This window comes from Oncorhynchus clarkii, chromosome 19 (assembly GCF_045791955.1).
Source record: "Oncorhynchus clarkii lewisi isolate Uvic-CL-2024 chromosome 19, UVic_Ocla_1.0, whole genome shotgun sequence".
NCBI lineage: Eukaryota > Metazoa > Chordata > Actinopteri > Salmoniformes > Salmonidae > Oncorhynchus > Oncorhynchus clarkii.
This window is the reverse complement of record NC_092165.1, coordinates 33990759-34009755: the sequence shown is the minus strand read 5'-3', so window position 1 is coordinate 34009755 and position 18997 is coordinate 33990759. Positions and strand designations below refer to the sequence as shown.

Sequence of the window (18997 nt, the reverse complement as noted above, 5' to 3'; positions counted from 1 at the left end):
GGTCCCCCCGTGTGGTTCTGGGATTTTTGCTCACCGTTCTTGTGATCATTTTGACCCCACGGGGTGAGATCTTGCGTGGAGCCCCAGATCGAGAGAGATTATCGGTGGTCTTGTATGTCTTCCGTTTCCTAATAATTGCTCCCACAGTTGATTTCTTCAAACCAAGCTGCTTACATATTGCAGATTCAGTCTTCCCAGCCTGGTGCAGGTCTACAATTTTGTTTCTGGTGTCCTTTGACAGCTCTTTGGTCTTGGCCATAGTGGAGTTTGAAGTGTGACTGTTCTCATTTTGTCTGTCATAGTTGAAGTGTACCTATGATGAAAATTACAGGCCTCTCATCTTTTTAAGTGGGAGAACTTGCACAATTGGTGGCTGACTAAATACTTTTTTGCCCCACTGTATGTGATCGACTGGCTCGATTCAGTCCTATGTAGAAATTATAGTAGAGACTCAGAGCTAGACAATTGTATATCATACACTACAGTTGAGGAACAACGGGAAAGTAATTATGCTTTGATAGTTGGTAAACTTGTAACTTCACTTTTGAGAAAACGGCCCTTAAATCTTTTGGTAAACCTATTGGAGAGCTCTCCTTTGTTTACACCCATTCAGCATCGATCACACCCTCTCAAGCCTTAGTTCCATCCATTCCTTTAATGATTCACATCTACTAAACAACCAAAGATTTCAAGACTGAAGGCTGGTTTATACTACGTCTGTCGACAGTTGTTGCATTGACATCATGAACATTCTATTATCGTCCTACATCAAACTTGTCGTTGTCGTTATGAAAAAGTACAAACACAAACTACAGGCTGCATGACATCAGCAGCCTGGTGGTCCAAAATAGTATAACTTGTGTATTTTAATACCATAAACCCACCTATTTAAAAACAAATTTAGTATATGTCAATATAGCAAACCAGGCAACTAAAAGCTAATTTCTAAACAATGTTGTGGTTCGTTTCTAGCTTGTTTGCTAGCTATCTAATGTTAAGTTAGCTGGCTAGCCAGTTCAAATAACGACCATATCATATAGCTGACAACGTCTTCACTTTAGCTCATTTGTCTTCATTATTACAGGAAAAGAAACTCACAACAAGATCATTATTTACAAGTTAATGGCAAGCCAATTACAGAAAATTGCTTATGGTTGTGAGTGTGATGAAATAAAAGCATGCTATTCTACCGCAGAATTTTAGATCTTGGACACTGTCTCATTGGCATAATGTTACAGTATATACTAATTTGACTTTGGTGCACGTCATGTCTTTACATTACTGTCTCTGGTAAACACATACGGTATCAAATAAAATCAATTTTTATTTGCCACTTGCACAGGATACAGAAGGTGTAAACGGTACAGTGAAATGGTACCTTGCATAGTGGAGTCTTTTGTTTAGACATGTAGCTAGCTAGCTAAACAATTAACCACAATCCCAACTCATAACATTAATATCATGCATTAATCTGCAGTTAGCTAACCAACCAGGTTCAATGTTGGCTAGCTAGCTAACATTAGGCTATAACTAGCAATACAAATGGCTTTGAGATACTAATAATATTACTACACATATCATACAGGTAACGTTAGCTAGTGAGCCAGCCAGGTAACGTTACTTAGCTAGCTAACACTATGCTTTATCTTGAAATTAAGACGACTTTTGACAAAATTAGAAATGTCTAATATCTGAAAATGTAGCTAGCTAGACTCTCTTACTCGTATTCATGAAAGGACGCTTCTCCCTTTCTATCGAGGATGCCATGGTTTCCCCTAGTTTGAAGATGTAATCCGGAGACAGGTGTTTTATACAACAGCCTTCTGTGTGTTCTCTTTTCGACTTCCTCTGCATATTTGCAAACAAATGCCAGAATTTTCTCCATCTCCTTAGCTATCATGGTCTAATTCCACCGGACATTCCACTGATTTCAAAATTCTGTCCTCCAGAAAGTGGAGAGCAACACTTTTGCAGTTCTACTACGTGATATCTTTAAATAAAATCCATGTTTGAAAGGATTACCTACAGTACATATACTGACCAGCTCATGTTATAGACAGAAGCATGCTACATGGCAGACCAATCTGAACTCATGTCTCGGCATGTCCAGCCCATCCATTATCTCAACCAATCATGTCTAATTGGAAGGTTCCTGTCTTTTACCAGGCTAAACCAACTAGGCTCTTAATTTTAAAATATTATTTGTATTTACAAATGGCGTACAAGTTTGTTATTAAGGCACATGAGCGTTCACATGTTCCAGAAGGCATTTCTGCGAGAAAAAAAAATGTTTTACTTTCAAATGCCTCTCCTGTGAAGCAGTGACATGCGACATACCCTTAGTTTCCTGAAACTAGTTATTAGGGCTGTAGACATGAGTTCAGATTGGTCTGCCATGTAGCATGCTTCTGTCTATAACATGAGCTGGTCAGTATATGTACTGTAGATAATCCTTTCTAACATGGATTTTTTGAAAGATATCACGTAGTAGAACTGAAAATGTGATAAGTGTCAGGTTAAGGATTTTATCTTTATTTAACTAGGCAAGTCAGTTAAGAACAAATTCTTATTTTCAAGGAGGGCCTAGTAACAGTGGGTTGCCTTGTTCAGGGGAAGAATGACAGATTTTTACCTTGTCAGCTTGGGGATTTGATCTTGCAACCTTCTGGTTACAAGTCCAACACTCTAACCACTAGGGTACCTGCCACCCCGGCAGTTTCCCTAGATAAGGATAATGTTTAGAGTTAAGTGGTTACCCGCTGGGCACACACTGGTTGAATCAGTGTTGTTTTCATGTCATTTCAATGAAATTACGTTGATCCAATGTGGAATAGACATTGAATTGACATCTGCACCCAGTGGGTAGTGTTTAAGGGTTAAGGGGTTCTAAGGTTATGCTTAGGCTTAGAAGTAAATATGAACCATAACACTTTCAAAAATACTAAGGTGGTGATGTGATGAAAACAACATGTGACTAGGTTATTACAGTTTACACGTCCCCACGTTGATGTGATTCTACTATGGGTATTTTAGACACCGTGACACAATCCCAGCCTAACTCCAGTTGACGTTCATGTCAACGCTCTCACTGTTCTCAGGGCCTGCTGCCAAGCCACATGGCTCTTTCATCCTTCTCCTCATCCCCGTCTTCTGTGTACACCCGCCGGCCGAGTGTGTGTATTGACATATAAAACAAAAAAGATAATATTTTGAGTGCGATGGTAACGTCTCCTTTTACATCAATTTAAAAATGCACATGTGCGTTGTGTGTAAAATGTGATCAGTGTTAATTATAGATAAGTGTTCATGTTTTGGCCGGGTGCATTATTCATTGGTTTGAGCGTCTTCTGCACATCACTCCTCCTGTTTGCATGCCACTGCACTGTCACTCAGCCATATTTTATTGATGAACAGGATACAGAAACGGAACAGTACCACTTGCACAACTCTGCCTTGTTCTAAACATTGAGTGTGACTGTGTTGACGAGTGGGATTGTTAGTAATTTACCGCTGTTCCATGTGTCCAAGCGCTGTGCTGTGATAGTTAATTTCATAACACATTGTTGTTGAGCTCAAGCGATGTAGAATTATCTCAATGTGAACACTGTAGTATAGTTAGAAGGCTGAAGGCAAGTATGCTGTGAGACAGAAGAACATTTTTATATTACTGAGATTTGAAGGTTTATTGTTCTGGCTGTGTAATAAAGTGAGACTTGGCCAATATGAGTAGTACTTTTGTTCAGATGTTTTCCTTTTTTAATAAGAGAGGAAAAGTCTGGTAAAAGAAGCCTTTCAATCCTGCCTCAAACTCGTTGAGTGGTAAATAAAGGACCCTTTCAGACTTTTCAAATTAGCATGGACTTCCTGAACTTTGGTTGAATGGAATAAGACAGTAGTTGTATTGCCACTCTTGTGGCCAATTACACATTCAGGACAGACAAATCATGTTACATCATGAAAGGAAGGCAAAAATGTTGTTTTCAATGCTGTGGCACTTCCCATTTTGTATTCTGTAGCACCCTATAATTTGCTTACACGTAAACAAGCAACCATCCTATGAGCAGAGCACTGCGTTGGAGTACGTGAAGCAACATCCATCTACATACATACACCTCATGCCTCCACTTGCCTCAAGTGACTGGCGGCACTGGCGGCCCCTGGCTGACGGGCGGTACTGGCGGCCCCTGGCTGACGGGCGGCACTGGCGGCCCCTGGCTGACGGGCGGCATTGGCGGCTCCTGGCAGACGGGCGGCACTGGCGGCGCTGGGCAGACGGGCGGCACTGGCGGCGAAGGGCAGACGGGCGGCACTGGCGGCGCTGGGCAGACGGGCGGCGCTGGCGGCGCTGGGCAGACGGGCGGCGCTGGCGGCGTTGGGCAGACGGGCGGCGCTGGCGGCGCTGGGCAGACGGGCGGCGCTGGCGGCGTTGGGCAGACGGGCGGCGCTGGCGCTGGGCAGACGGGAGGCTCCGGCAGAGGCGCCGGGCAGACGGGAGGCTCCGGCAGAGGCGCCGGACAGGCGGGATGCTCCGGCAGAGGCGCCGGACAGGCGGGAGGCTCCGGCAGAGGCGCCGGACAGGCGGGAGGCTCCGGCAGAGGCGCCGGACAGGCGGGAGGCTCCGGCAGAGGCGCCGGACAGGCGGGAGGCTCCGGCAGAGGCGCCGGACAGGCGGGAGGCTCCGGCAGAGGCGCCGGACAGGCGGGAGGCTCCGGCAGAGGCGCCGGACAGGCGGGAGGCTCCGGCAGCGGCGCCGGACAGGCGGGAGGCTCCGGCAGAGGCGCCGGACAGGCGGGAGGCTCCGGCAGAGGCGCCGGACAGACGGGAGACTCCGGCAGCGCTGGAGAGGAGGAAGGCTCTGGTAGCGCCGGAGAGGCGGGAGACTCCGGCAGCGCTGGAGAGGAGGAAGGCTCTGGACGGATGGGCCGGAGAGACAGCCTGGTACGGGGAGCTGCCACCGGAGGGCTGGGGTGTGGAGGTGGTGACGGATAGACCGGGCCGTGCAGGCGCACTGGAGCTCTTGAGCACCGAGCCTGCCCAACCCTACCCGGTTGAATGGTCCCGGTCGCCCTGCCAGTGCGGCGAGGTGGAATAGCCCGCACTGGGCTATGCAGGCGAACCGGGGACACCGTGCGTAAGACATATCCTACCGACAACGTCTTACTGGTGGTTGTTCATTGTATTTATTGACTAAACATCGTTCTCTCTCTCTCTCTCTCTCTCCTCTCTCTCTCTCCCCAAAACATAGAAAAACAAACATAGACTGCCCACCCAACTCACGCCCTGACCATACTAAATAAATGCAAAACAAAGGAAATAGAGGTCCCTATATATCTGTCACACTCTCACTGTAATATCAATTTCAAGTAGATATCATGAAAATGCGGTCTGTGTGCGTCCAAGAATGATCTTAGCTTACTTCTCTACACCTCAACGTTGTTCAGGGCATCATCGAGTGTGAACAGCTTAACTACCTCAACTACCTCACTGCTTTACTAACAATCATTCCTGGCTGCATAACTGGCACTTAGGTGAATTACTTTTGAATTACTTTAAGTATTTGAAGGTTTGGAGTGCTCTTAGATATTAATCTTAATATAGCCTATTGCCTATAATTAAAAACATGAAGGACATGTAATCTGAACATTAGAGTAGGTCACTTTTGCAGCTTCAAAATGACTAACAAATATATTTTCATAAAGAATGAGACATAAGATAATATAATAACACTTGACATCAAGTTCTTATACATGTATAGTAACTTTGTGATTATTACAATAGCAACATTGTTGTTAGATTTGGAAATGGCTTTATTTAATGACATAATAATGGAATTATTGCGTAAGTGGAAAAAGGAACAGTCACAATTCCTCTTGTGTACAGTGTTATACAATATTAATGACCAATTATTATGGTAACAACATGCTAATAAAATGTCTCTCCAAAAGTAATTACTGTTTTATTACACAGGCATAGTAGCAGTTTAATGTTACGTGTTACTGAGAATGCTAAGAGTAACAAAACATGGCTTTTAAGTGTCGAAAGGAAACTAAATATCCCAAAAATGCCTGCTTGAATCAACTAAAGCCAATGTAGGTGGAAAATCATGTTTGTTTGTATTCTGAGTAAACTATCCCTTTAAAGATGGTATAGCGTTTGTTTGAATAAAAACTTGAGCTGGCGGACACTCAGAGAAAATTATTATATGTAGGTGCTGACTAATGGCGAATAAACTATAAGATATACAAATAAATAGAGTCGCACACTCTATACATTATCTCCCCAGTAATTTATTGGGTAAATCACCAACATTTTGTTATCACTGTGCCTTCTTCAGGGTGTGTGTTTGAAACAAGAGCGCTTACCCTCAGATGCAGTATTTTCAGGTATAATTCAATTAATTGCAGCTTTTGATCTTTTCAGTGTATGCTGAAAGAGTCATACAGTAGTTGAGCGTCACAACTTATTTATGCTTAGAGTATGTATACAAAATATAATTGGTCAATTGGTTTGACTTGATTATGTACACCTGGGGCAATGGACATTTAAGAGAATGTGTAGGTCAAATGTGACTGTCAGATAGACTGGAATAGTATTGGAGATTTTGTGCTCTATTCATTCTATTTCTATCTTCAACATGCCGTTACAGATACAGCCCTGCCATCAGTTTCAGAAAAGTAGCCAATAAAAAGAAAGGATTAGGATGGGCAAAATAACACAGACACTGGACAGAGGAACTCTGCCTAAAAAGCCAGCATCCTGGAGTCGCCTCTCCACTGTTGATTTTGAGACTGGTGTTTTGCGGGTACTATTTAATGAAGCTGCCAGTTGATGACTTGTGAGGCGTCTGTTTCTCAAACTAGACACTCTAATGTACTTGTCCTCTTGCTCATTTGTGCACCGGGGCCTCTGCCTCCTCTTTTTATTCTGGTTAGGGCCAGTTTGCGCTGTTCTGTGAAGGGAGTAGTACACAGCGTTGTACAAGATATTCAGTTTCTTGGCAATTTCTCTCATGGAATAGCCTTAATTTCTCAGAACAAAAATAGACTGACGAGTTTCAGAAGAAAGCGCTTTGTTTCTGTCCATTTTGAGCCTGTAATCGAACCCACAAATGCTGGTGCTCTAGATACTCAACTAGTCTAAAGAAGGCCCGTTTCATTACTTCTTTAATCAGTACAACAGTTTTTGGCTGTGCTAACATAATTGCAAAAGGGTTTTCTAATGATCAATAAGCCTTTTAAAATGGTGAACTTGGATTAGCTAACACAATGTGCCATTGGAACACAGGAGTGATGGTTGCTGATAATAGACCTCTGTATGCCTATCCGGATATTTCATAAAAAAATCTGCCGTTTCCAGCTACGATAGTCATTTACAACATTAACAATGTCTACACTGTATATCTGATCAATTTGATGTTAGTTTAATGGACAAAAAATGTGCTCTTCTTTCAAAAACAAGGACATTTCTAAGTGACCCAAAACCTTTGAACGGTAGTGTATATGGAAATCAATGGGTCCTGTTCAAAAGCAATGCACTCAATAGGGAATTGGAGAATCATCAAAAAGTGCTTTTTGAAGGTTCTCTGTCTCTATGTGTATAAACCGTCACACGTAGCTGTCACTTAGAGATTGCACTGAGATTTTAGATTCAGTAAAAATAGCTACTAATTTACATTCATGGGCATATTTGCATGGGTGTGAAATTCTTTGTTTGTAATCCAATGCACATAAATCCATTACAATATCATATTTATTTCCTCCTCGTTCCTCCCTCCATCCTTTTTATTTCTGGTCCCCCCACACAAACACAAACAGCAGTATGCACAGCCTGAAAGAAAAATCAATGTTAAAAAATTACAGTGTGGTAATGAACATGATCCTGCTGTCTGCTTTGTCAGTGGGCAGCAGTGTTGCTTTCATTACCCTGTGGTGCTATGACCTTCCTGTGTGCTCTGGAGACACGACCCCCCGTGATTAGAAAATCACACAGGCTGCCATGCCATGCAAGACTTTCTCTGGCGCTGCATGTCATGTGATTCATCGTGTCCCAAATGGCACCATATTCCCTATGCAGTGCACTACTTTTGTCCAGAGCCCTATGGACCCTGGTTTAAAGTAGTGCACTATACATGGAATGGGGTGCCATTTGGGTAACATATATTGACTCTGTACCTACCTTTCAAGGGCCCCTGTCATGTTATTAGTAGCCTGTCATGTGACGAGTACCTATTCTCCTTCATCGAAATTACATGTTATGCCAGATCATCCTATAGGCTAAATGAGGCCTTTTTCGTCAAATGGAGGTAATCATATAGCACGTGTATAGTGTATATGTTAGGCAAGCCTGTGGTTTTAACATGTTTCCGTGTCATGTATGCTCTGGCTGGCTATGATGATAGACCGTTATGTCGACATGATCACATTCCCTTTACAGCACAAAATAAAATTTCCCTGTCAGGTTTTTTCAACCTCATTACATTGATTTTATTTAATTTGCCCATCATCCTTCCTGTGAAGCCAGGCAGGCAGGCAGGCTGAGTGAGTAGCGAGACACTTATCTTCTCATTACATACTTTCCTCAGTGTAATTACAGCGGTGATATCTTCCCACGTGTCAGATATGTCCGCTGCAGTCCGCAGTTCAGGCTGAAGCATTATGAAACAGCTCCTCTGTTCTGCACTCCCACACACTTGTAATGCGGAGTAAGTGACCCAACACAGGGATGGCATGACTCATTCTGGGTATGGAGGAGAGGAGAACAGCAAGGGATGTGTTTAAAAGTAAAAAGCTCTGTCGTTCCACCTATTAGTTGCCTTTTGAGTAGTTAAACGTGGTAAAAAAAAGTTGTATCTAATTTTAACATTCTGTCATACACATGTTCAACTTAAGAAAAAAACGTTTTCCCATTTCAAGAGGTTAAATAAAAAAAAATCTATAGTAGTGAACTATTAAGTGCCAAATAAAGTAGGATTGACAACCTCACCTTAAATCATCCATAAATCCCCTTGTGACAGGGGGAATGGAAGCTTGTTGTGTACAACAGGGAAGGGCAATTGAATGCAAGCTTCACAAAAAATGTGAGATTGTTTAAACATTTCTTTGGGTGTTATGCTTGACCCACTCAGTTTTCCACCACAAAACACTAGAACATGGCCAAAAAGAGTAAAACTAGCTCACCTGCTTTTACACTATGATTTGACTATTAGATATTCAATGTTTCTTTTGTAAAATAAAAATTCCCCACCATATTACAATGAGAGTTCAGATCACATAAAAGGGTTGACCTCAAAAATGAGGAAGAGTTCTTTTTCTCCTTAAAATGAATTACTAATAACATGAAATAAACAATCATCTTCTGAAATTACTTTGTCATAGCAACAAAATAACTAGGGCTATGCAATGATGGTGAAAACTTGGATACTTGGATGTCTGAATTAAGTGGGTTAAAATCTTCCTAGAAGTCACAGAGGATACACAGAGGGACATGAAATTACGTCATATTGACTTTATTGTAAGCAGTTTCTAGTTGTACTGACATAATTTCAACCAGTTTTGACCCCTGGGTATTTCTTACTAAATGGCCCCATTATACTGGGAACTGATAAGTGTTCAAGACTGGGGTGGAATTTAACTCAGAGCGTCTTTACTCAAGATGTTAGTGTCGCTGCTGGTGTAGTTTCTGGTGGTGAATGTCATGATCCAGTTCAAATGATTAATTATCTATTTTTCTCTCCTCTCTGTCTTATGTTGCAGGTGTTTGAACCTGACTTACAATGGAAAAACTGCTGGTCTGTCTGTTGGTTATTGGAATGGCAGTGAAGGCCCAGATCTGTCCGAAGCGCTGTGTCTGTCAAATACTATCTCCCAATCTTGCAACCCTCTGTGCCAAAAAAGGTCTCCTCTTTGTCCCCCCGAACATTGACAGGCACACCGTGGAGCTACGGCTGGCAGACAACTTCGTCACCAGCATCAAGAGGAAAGACTTTGCCAACATGACCAGGTTGCAGGACCTCACCCTGTCAAGGAATACCATTAGCTTCATCACGCCACATGCGTTTTCTGACCTAGAGAACCTCCGCGCCTTGCACGTGAACAGCAACCGTCTGACCCGGATATCCAACGACACCTTTAGCGGCATGTCCAAGCTGCACCACCTGATCCTCAACAACAACCAGCTAATGTTGATCCACCTGGGGGCTTTCAATGATCTGCTGGCCCTGGAGGAGCTCGACCTGTCCTACAACAACTTGGAGTCCATCCCCTGGGAGGCTATCCAGAGGATGACGAGCCTCCACACCCTCAGCCTGGACCACAACATGATCGACTACATTCCTGAGGAGACCTTTTCTCTTCTGCAAAAGCTCAACCGCTTGGACGTAACCTCAAATAAGTTACAGAAGCTTCCTCCAGATCCTCTGTTCCAGCGGGCCCAGGTTTTGGCCACTTCTGGGATCATGAACCCTTCCTCGTTCGCACTGAGCTTCGGCGGGAACCCACTGCACTGCAACTGTGAGCTGCTGTGGTTGAGGCGCCTGAGTCGAGAGGATGATCTGGAAACATGCGCATCGCCGCAGCACCTCTCTGGACGCTATTTCTGGTCCATCCCAGAGGAGGAGTTCCTGTGTGAACCTCCTCTCATCACCCGGTACTCCCATGAGATGAGGGTGCTGGAGGGCCAGAGGGTGGCCCTGAGGTGCAAGGCCAGGGGGGACCCTGAGCCTGCCATACACTGGATCTCTCCAGAGGGGAAGCTGGTGTCGAACTCCTCCCGGACGTTGGTCTACACGAATGGAACCCTGGACATTTTGATCAGCACTGTGAAGGACACAGGATCCTTCACCTGCATCTCGTCCAACCCGGCGGGTGAGGCACATCAGACTGTTGAGCTGCTGATTATCAAACTCCCACACATCTCCAACAGCACCAACAACATCCAGGAGCCTGACCCTGGCTCTTCAGACATCTCTACGTCCACCAGGGCTGGGGCAAATGGCAGCAACCACACTGGAGACACCAAAACTAGTCCGGATAAGAGAGTGGTCATCGCTGAGGCCACATCCTCCACAGCACTCATCAAGTTCAACTTCCAGAGGAATATACCTGGGATCCGCATGTTCCAGATTCAGTACAATGGCAGTTATGATGACTCTCTTGTGTACAGGTATGTTCCATTCAATCCCTTCAAATTATTTGTGCATGATTTGTGTATGAAATGCGTGGTGAAATGCGTAATGGCCCTAATGGATTTAATTTCAATCATCAAGTACACTTATAGTATAGGTTCAGAGATGTTTTGTATTTTTTCGATGGAGATTCATCTCAATCACGTTCACACACTATGCAAACACAAAAGTATGTTTTATAGGCTTTCAACCACTTATTTGTAAAATCATCCTAACCATCCTGAACTAAGCAAGGCTATAAACTAAACAACCAAAACAAGTTTAAATTGCTAAGCAATTACAGTAGCCACGATATGAGATTTAAAAGATGTTTAGCTAGTAGCTGATTCTTAATTGTGGAGCGTTTTACAAAAACAACTAAATACATTTATAAATGGGAGTGGAATTACAAAAACAAAAATATAATTTATATAAAATCCCAATGGTATTCCATTTGTTTTTTTAGATAATCTGTAATCCTTGAAAATATATTAGTAAAACACCCGCAAAGCAAAACTCCCAAATGGACTCGGGCGGGCCGTGTGACAGAGGGATCATGATCTCATATTGATTAAGATGAGATTAACTCTGCATTGTGAAGCAGCAGAGATGAACATAACTGCCATGTATTCTCTGTGATGTGAATAGGAGGTTATTAGATTTCAACGAGGTCGTCAGTGAAATGGCCCATTTTAGTCAGTTCAACACAAACTAATTCAGTCTGAACTACAATTAACTGGCACTGTAATGGACACACAAATTGATTCGGTCTCAATAACAAACAATTAGCTGTGACTCCAATGGGCAGGAGCAAACGGTCTTCGGTTCATTAACAAATACTGTACATCTGTCACTTTTTTGTGTTGATCTAATAGAGAAGGATCAACCTATGTCACTGAGCAGCATCTATCCTCAGAGAGTAGAGAGTGGTGAACACCAGGCTTCTTTTAAAGGAGTTTCTAACATCATCTTCAGGTTGTGCATTGCTTAATCTGAACACTATTACAATACATTGTTTACCCTTATTTTAACAGGTAAATTGACTGAGAACACTATCATTTACAGCAATGACCTGGGGAATAGTTTCACTGGAGAGGAGGGTGGATGAATGAGCCAATTGGAAGCTGAGAATGATTAGGTGGCCATGATGGTATGAGGGCCAGATGAGGAATTTAGCCAGGATACCGGCGTTAACACCGCTACTCTTACAATAAGTTTCTTGGGATCTTTAGTGACCACAGAGAGTCAGGAAAGACAGCACCCTAAACAAAGCAATGTTCCCAATCACAGCCCTGGGGCATTGGGATATTTTTTTAGAACAGAGGAAAAAGTGCCTCCTATTGGCCCTCCAACGCAACTTACAGCAGAATCTGGTTTCCCATCCAGGGTCCAACCAGTTCCAACCCTGCTTAGCTTCAGAGGTAAGCCAGCAGTGGGATGCAGGTGGATATGCTGCTGGTGTCCAATAAAGAAATGTTTTAAAAAGCTTCACACTGTGTTGATATTGAGGATCACCATAGGTCTCTGGAGTACCTTGACCTTTTGAATAGCATATCTCCTGTCAATATATCCTACAAGCACAGGCCTTTTCGGTTTTATTGTAGTGTTCTCCATTGTTGTTTCACCTGCACACATTCATTTCCCTTTCAACATTATGCATTACTCAAAGAGGATGTGATAAAAAAAATCTGGGCATCAAACAAATTGTGTGACAAGTTTTATGTGCAAACAAATCAGGAGAATGAGCCTCTTTTAAAGCACTCCAACTCGTGCAATTTTAGCCAGCAAAAGGCCCTGTGGAACAGGTAATACCTGGCTCAGATCTGCTTAAGGTATAAAATAAACCACTTTATTCAAATTATATGGTTCCAATTTCCATTGCATATCTAATAAACACACTCCGGATAACATAACAATATTGTTGACATTTTACGTTGTCTGTCTCTCACGTGATTGTAAATGGGTTCAAACCAAAAGAATAAAGATATTCCATTAGTTTTTCGATGACATGGCGGGATGGATTTTCGATGACTGTGCTGTGCTGTGCTATTTTCCACAGTGCCATGGCTTTCAAAACTATTAGTAGGGCACTTTACCATTGCCTGTTGGTAAATGTCAGGGAGGTCAACCTCCACGTGAAGTCACCCTACATGAAGTTATCTTGGTTTGAGCTCAGTACATGTTAATGGTAAATACATCAGTGGAAGTGTTGTTTACTTTTTGGGTGCTGTTGTTTTTATCTTTTACATTTTAAGAGTTTAACGCAGTCATTTTCTTGACAATGTACACTGAGTATACCAAATGTTGGCCCAAGTTGACAATGCTTCCCACAGTTTTGTCAAGTTGTCTGGATGTCCTTTGGGTGGTGGATCAATCTTGATACACACAGGAAACTGTTGAGCGTGAAAAACCCAGCAGCATTGCAGTTCTTGACACAAACCTGTGCGCCTGGCACCTACTACCATACCCCATTCAAAGGCACTTAAATATTTTGTCTTGCCCATTCACCCTCTGAATGGCACACATACACAATCCATGTCCATGGGGCGGCAGGGTAGCCAAGTGGTTAGAGCGTTGGACTAGTAAGCGGAAGGTTGCAAGTTCAAACCCCTGAGCTGACACATCTGTCGTTCTGTCCCTGAACAGGCAGTTAACCCACTAGGACGTCATAGAAAATAAGAATTTGTTCTTAACTGACTTGCCTAGTTAAATAAATGTAAACCTGTCTCCTCCCCTTCATCTACACTGATTGAAGTGGATTTAATAAGTGACATAGCTTTCATCATAGCTTTCACCTGGTCAGTCTATGTCATGGAAAGAGCAGGTGTTCTTAAAGTTTTGTATAATCAGTGTCTGTGTAATCGAATTGAATGGCCTTACTGAAGAGCTCAGGGACTTTCAACGTGGCACCTTTCCAACCAGTCAGTTCATTAAATTTCTGCCCTGCTAGAGCTGCCCCGGGCAACTGTAAGTGTTGTTATTGTGAAGTGGAAAAATCTAGGAGTAACAACAGCTCGGCCCCGAAGTGGTAGGCCACACAAGCTCACAGTATGGGAACACCGAGTGCAGAAGCACACGGCGCAAAAAAAATGTCTGTCATCAGTTAGAGCACTCACTACTGAGTTCCAGACTGCCTCTGGAAGCAACGTCAGCACAACAACTGTTTGTCAGGAGTTCATGAAATTAGTTTCCGTGGCCGAGCAGCCAGACACAAACCTAACATCACCATATGCAGTGTCGGCTGGAGTGGTGTAAAGCTTGCTGCAATTGGACTCAGCAGCAGTGGAAATGCGTTGTCTGGAGTGATGAATCACGCTTCACCATCTGGCAGTCTGACGGGTGAATCTGGGTTTGGCCGATGCCAGGAGAACGCTACCTGCTCCAATGCATAGTGCCAACTTTAAAGTTTGGTGGAGGAGGAATAATGGTCTGGGGCTGTTTTTCATGGTTCGGGCTAGGCCTCTTTGTTCCAGTGAAGGGAAATCTTAACACTACAGTATACAATGACATTGTAGACGATTCTGTGCTTCCAACTTCGTGGCAACAGTTTGACAACACCCCGGTGCACAAAGTGAGGTCCATATAGAAATGGTTTGTTGAGATCGGTGTGGAAGAACTTGATTGGCCTGCACAGAACCCTGACCTCAACTCCATCGAACAACTTTGGGATGAATTGGAACGCTGACAGCGAACCAGGCCTAATCACCCAACATCAGTGCCCGACCTCACTAATGCTCTTGTGGCTGAATGGAAGCAAGTCCCTGCAGCAATGTTCCAATATCTAGTGGTATTCAGGTTGGGGTGTAGGGTTTGAAAATAGCCTGAAGGTAGGGAAGGGCAGTTCCTCTTGCTGCTCTATAGGCAAGTACCATGGGGTTGGTACATTAGAAGCCAAACGATGTTCAGAAGTATGAATGACATTCGCATTCACCCAGTCAATGTATGCTGTCTAATGTTATACAGGAATATTGCACACAGACATGGTATAACAAGTAACGTTGTTCATTTTAGGATTTATTATTCTCCAAAAATAGATTAATTTAATGAAGCACAGCATTGTCATTTTGGGATAATGATATATGTTAAACAATATTTTTTTAAATGCAGCAACTAGAATTGTTTTAAGAATATAGGAAAATGCTTCTCAACAGCAGAAGCACTTTGGAACAATTGGTAAGAAAATATCATGCATGAATGACATGAGCTGTCCTTATAACAACTTTTATTTGAACCCACATTGATATCTTTCCTTTGTCCTTCTCTCCTCTCAGAATGATTCCCCCCACAAGCAAAAACTTCCTAGTCAATAACCTGGCTGCTGGAACGTCGTATGACCTGTGTGTTCTGGCCATATACGACGACGGTATCACTTCCCTCACCGCCACCCGCGTGGTGGGCTGCGTCCAGTTCACCACCGAGTCTGAGTACCTGCGCTGTCACTTCATGCAGTCCCAGTTCCTGGGAGGCACCATGATCATCATCATCGGCGGCATCATCGTGGCCTCCGTCCTCGTCTTCATCATCATCCTCATGATCCGCTATAAGGTCTGCAACACCAGTGACTCGGGCAAAGGCACATTGGTCACCAACGTCCACTCCCAGACCAATGGGGCACAGTCTCAAGGGTGCACCGTCAATCCCTCTGTGTCCAAACAGGCCATGGGAGGGTCGGGGTCAGAGGGAGGAGGAGGGGGAGGAGGGTTTATAAAGGCCGCTGGGCACGCGCCAGACACTCTGACGGACTCATCTGAGACCTCTCTCCCAGACTGCTCCACTGCTACTTCTCTGGTGAGCCAGAGCTGGAACACGCCTGGCTCCTCAGGGTCTCTGAAGCCAAAGCGCAAGCCTGCGCCAAAGCCCTCCGCTACTGCTTCTGTCACCCCTGAGCCCAAGATAGAGGCCCTCCCCAACGCTGAGACCCAGAACACCAACCGCAACAACTCCACGGCTCTGCAGCATCCCCCCGCCCCGGTATTCCACTCCCCCCTACCCTACTCACGCATCAAGGACACGCCCATATTAAGACGCGCACACCCCAGACCATCCTCCAAGTACCTGACCTTACCGGTGGAAGGGGTGAGGGCCAAACGTAGGTACTCTCTAAACGAGGACTCGTCCAAGCACCACTGCTACATTGGGGTAACAAAACTTGGGAATATGTGGTCTAAGCGGAGTAAGTCCATGAATGGGATGCTACTTCAACAGGAAAATATAGACAGTGGCAAGGCCACCTTTTCCAGTTCAGAGTGGATTCTAGAAAGTACTGTGTGACTTTTCTGTTTGTATGTATGTGTGTGATTGAATGTGTGTGTGGGGACATCTGTTTTTGATTCTTTAGATTTTTTTTGCGTTTCAGTTTACTTTTCTTTTTCTAAAACCAATAGTAAAACGGATGCTTGCCTTGTAGTAATCAGAATTTCATCAATGTTCTCCTCTGATGTGGAGAATCTCCAGCAGCTCGGAGCCCAGTGCTCGGCAGTCCATGCAGTGTTTTCATACCCATACAAAAAATTGAGAAAAATAAATCCAACACACCCACCCAGTTATACAGTACATACACCCAGTGTTGTCGTTGTGGCAAGAGAAAAGCATTGGTGCCTTCCTCTGCATTACAGTTTTCCTCTTGCAAGGAGCACCAATAGGATTTCAGTTGTCCCTGACATGGGATTTGGGATCGAGAGGAACATGAGAGATTTCACAAAAAGCCTTTCTATTACAGGGAAATAATTACCTGCATATAGAGACAACACAAAAAACAACTATCAAAGCCTTGTTACTGGACCTCTTAATAAATTGATATTTTTTAAAGAACAATTCAAGCTTTCTTTTCAGTGACATTGATATTGCCTTTGTTTTAAGGCACAAAAAAGCCCTGTACAGAGAAACAACATCTGCTGTGTTGTTATGTTGTGTAAAATAAAATAAAAATGAAACAAGTATGTTTTGTTGGTTTTGTGTTGGTAAATACATTTCTAATCTCTTCATCCCAGACAGGTATATTTTCAGACAAGCCCTACCATACCTACACAATTCGATAATGTTCAATGTAACCTAACCAACCCCAAACTTTTTTGTGTTCCCAAAGCTTGTCAAAATGTTCCTCTGACCTACCAGATAAACCAAGCAAATATTTTAAGACTCAATCTGTAGTCTTTAGCCACATCCCTAAAAGACCCAGAGTTATCTATACCAAGATAAGACAATTGCACTTATTGCAACATGATACTACAGTATCAGAATTTATGAAGGCTGATAGAAAATAACTACTGATGTATGGGGACTCAAGTCAATGTTTCAGTAGCCAATCCGTTTTATTAGATACCGCTTACATTCATGTAGCATGGAAACTGACGTGCAGGTGGATGTTTCTCACTCACGGTACCTAAGGAATCCACCTCAGGAGATTTTAATCAATTTGATGCCAGATACATGAAGCCTGCCATGTACTGTACCAGTAGAAAAAGGATTTACATGTTTTAGTACAATTCAGGAAGGGGTTAATAAATGATTCCACACGAAACCCAGATACCTGAGCTTGGGCCTGGTGCACAATGCTACTGAACTCATCATGTGCTCAGTGACATAGGATAGGATGAATATAAATCACTTTAATATCCCGAGGGGAAATTGTCTTAGACACAGTACTGTTGTACACAAAATAAGCACAGCACATTGCACACTCAACATTATACATACATTGCATGTTACCTATGTCATACTTATTGGTGTTGTTGAATGAATACTTGATGAAATGAAGTCATTACAACTATATAATCATCGATTTGTTTTAATTATTTCATTTCAACCAGATTTGCCTGCTGGGATGAGTGTAATGTCAGGTTTCTTACATGCTCCCATGTGTATCAATTCACTACGTTTTCTGCATTGGTCTTCTCTTTCTTACGTCAAAGCAGTAGTGTATGTTGACTCAAAGACTTGAAAGGTGAGTTTTTTTGCAAAATCTTTAAATATTTAATTCTACTGGGCTATAGCTATATAATGCAATTGCAAACCATGCCTAGAAATGTCAGCAGGTACACAGAAGTGAGGTGATAATAAATGGGAAAAACAACAGATAAAGTGCCTTCAGAAAGTATTCATATCCCTTGACTTGTTCCACATTTAGTTGTGTTACAGCCTGATTTCAAAATTAATTAAATGTTTTTTTTTCTTTCACATCGATCTACACACAATATTCCATATTGACAAAGTGAAAAGATGTTTTTAGAAATGTTGACAAATTTATTGAAAATTAAATACAGAAATATCTAATTTATACATACTGTACGTATTCACACCCCTTAGTCAATACTTTGTAGAAGCACCTTTGGCAGCGATTACACCTATGAGTCTTACTGGGTAAGTCTCTAAGAGCTTTCCACACCTGAATAGTGCAACATTTGCCCATTATTCTTTTCAAAATTCTTCAAGCTCTGTCAAATTGGTTGTTGATCATTGCTAGACAACAATTTTCAGGTCCCCAAGACCAGAATTGACTATGGGAGGCGCACAGTACTACATAGAGCCAAGACTACATGGAACTCTATTCCACATCAAGTAACTGATGCAAGCAGTAAAATTAGCTTTAAAAAAACATTAAAAAAACACCTTATGGAACAGCGGGGACTGTGAATCAACACAAATATAGGCACAGACACATGCATACACACACACACAATAACATACGCACTATACATACACATGGATTTATTACTGTATATTTTGTGGCAGTGGTGGAGTAGGGGCCTGAGGGCACACAGTGTGTTGTGCAATCTTTTAAAATTGTATAAACTGACTTAATTTTGCTGGACCCAAGGAAGAGTAGCTGCTGCCTTT

General features: G+C 42.9%; 1 protein-coding gene across 1 annotated transcript in view; it reads left to right on the top strand.

The window, feature by feature from the left end:
* The window catches only part of LOC139374219 (leucine-rich repeat and fibronectin type-III domain-containing protein 5-like), a 53279-nt gene extending 34513 nt beyond the window's left edge, over positions 1-18766 (top strand). Inside the window, exons 2-3 of the mRNA XM_071115241.1 lie at positions 9753-11160; positions 15433-18766. Coding sequence (XP_070971342.1) covers positions 9773-11160; positions 15433-16432 — 2388 coding nt within the window. The 5' untranslated portion in view covers positions 9753-9772 and the 3' untranslated portion in view covers positions 16433-18766. The remainder of the gene's footprint in view (positions 1-9752; positions 11161-15432) is intronic.
* Positions 18767-18997: the final 231 nt, after the last annotated feature.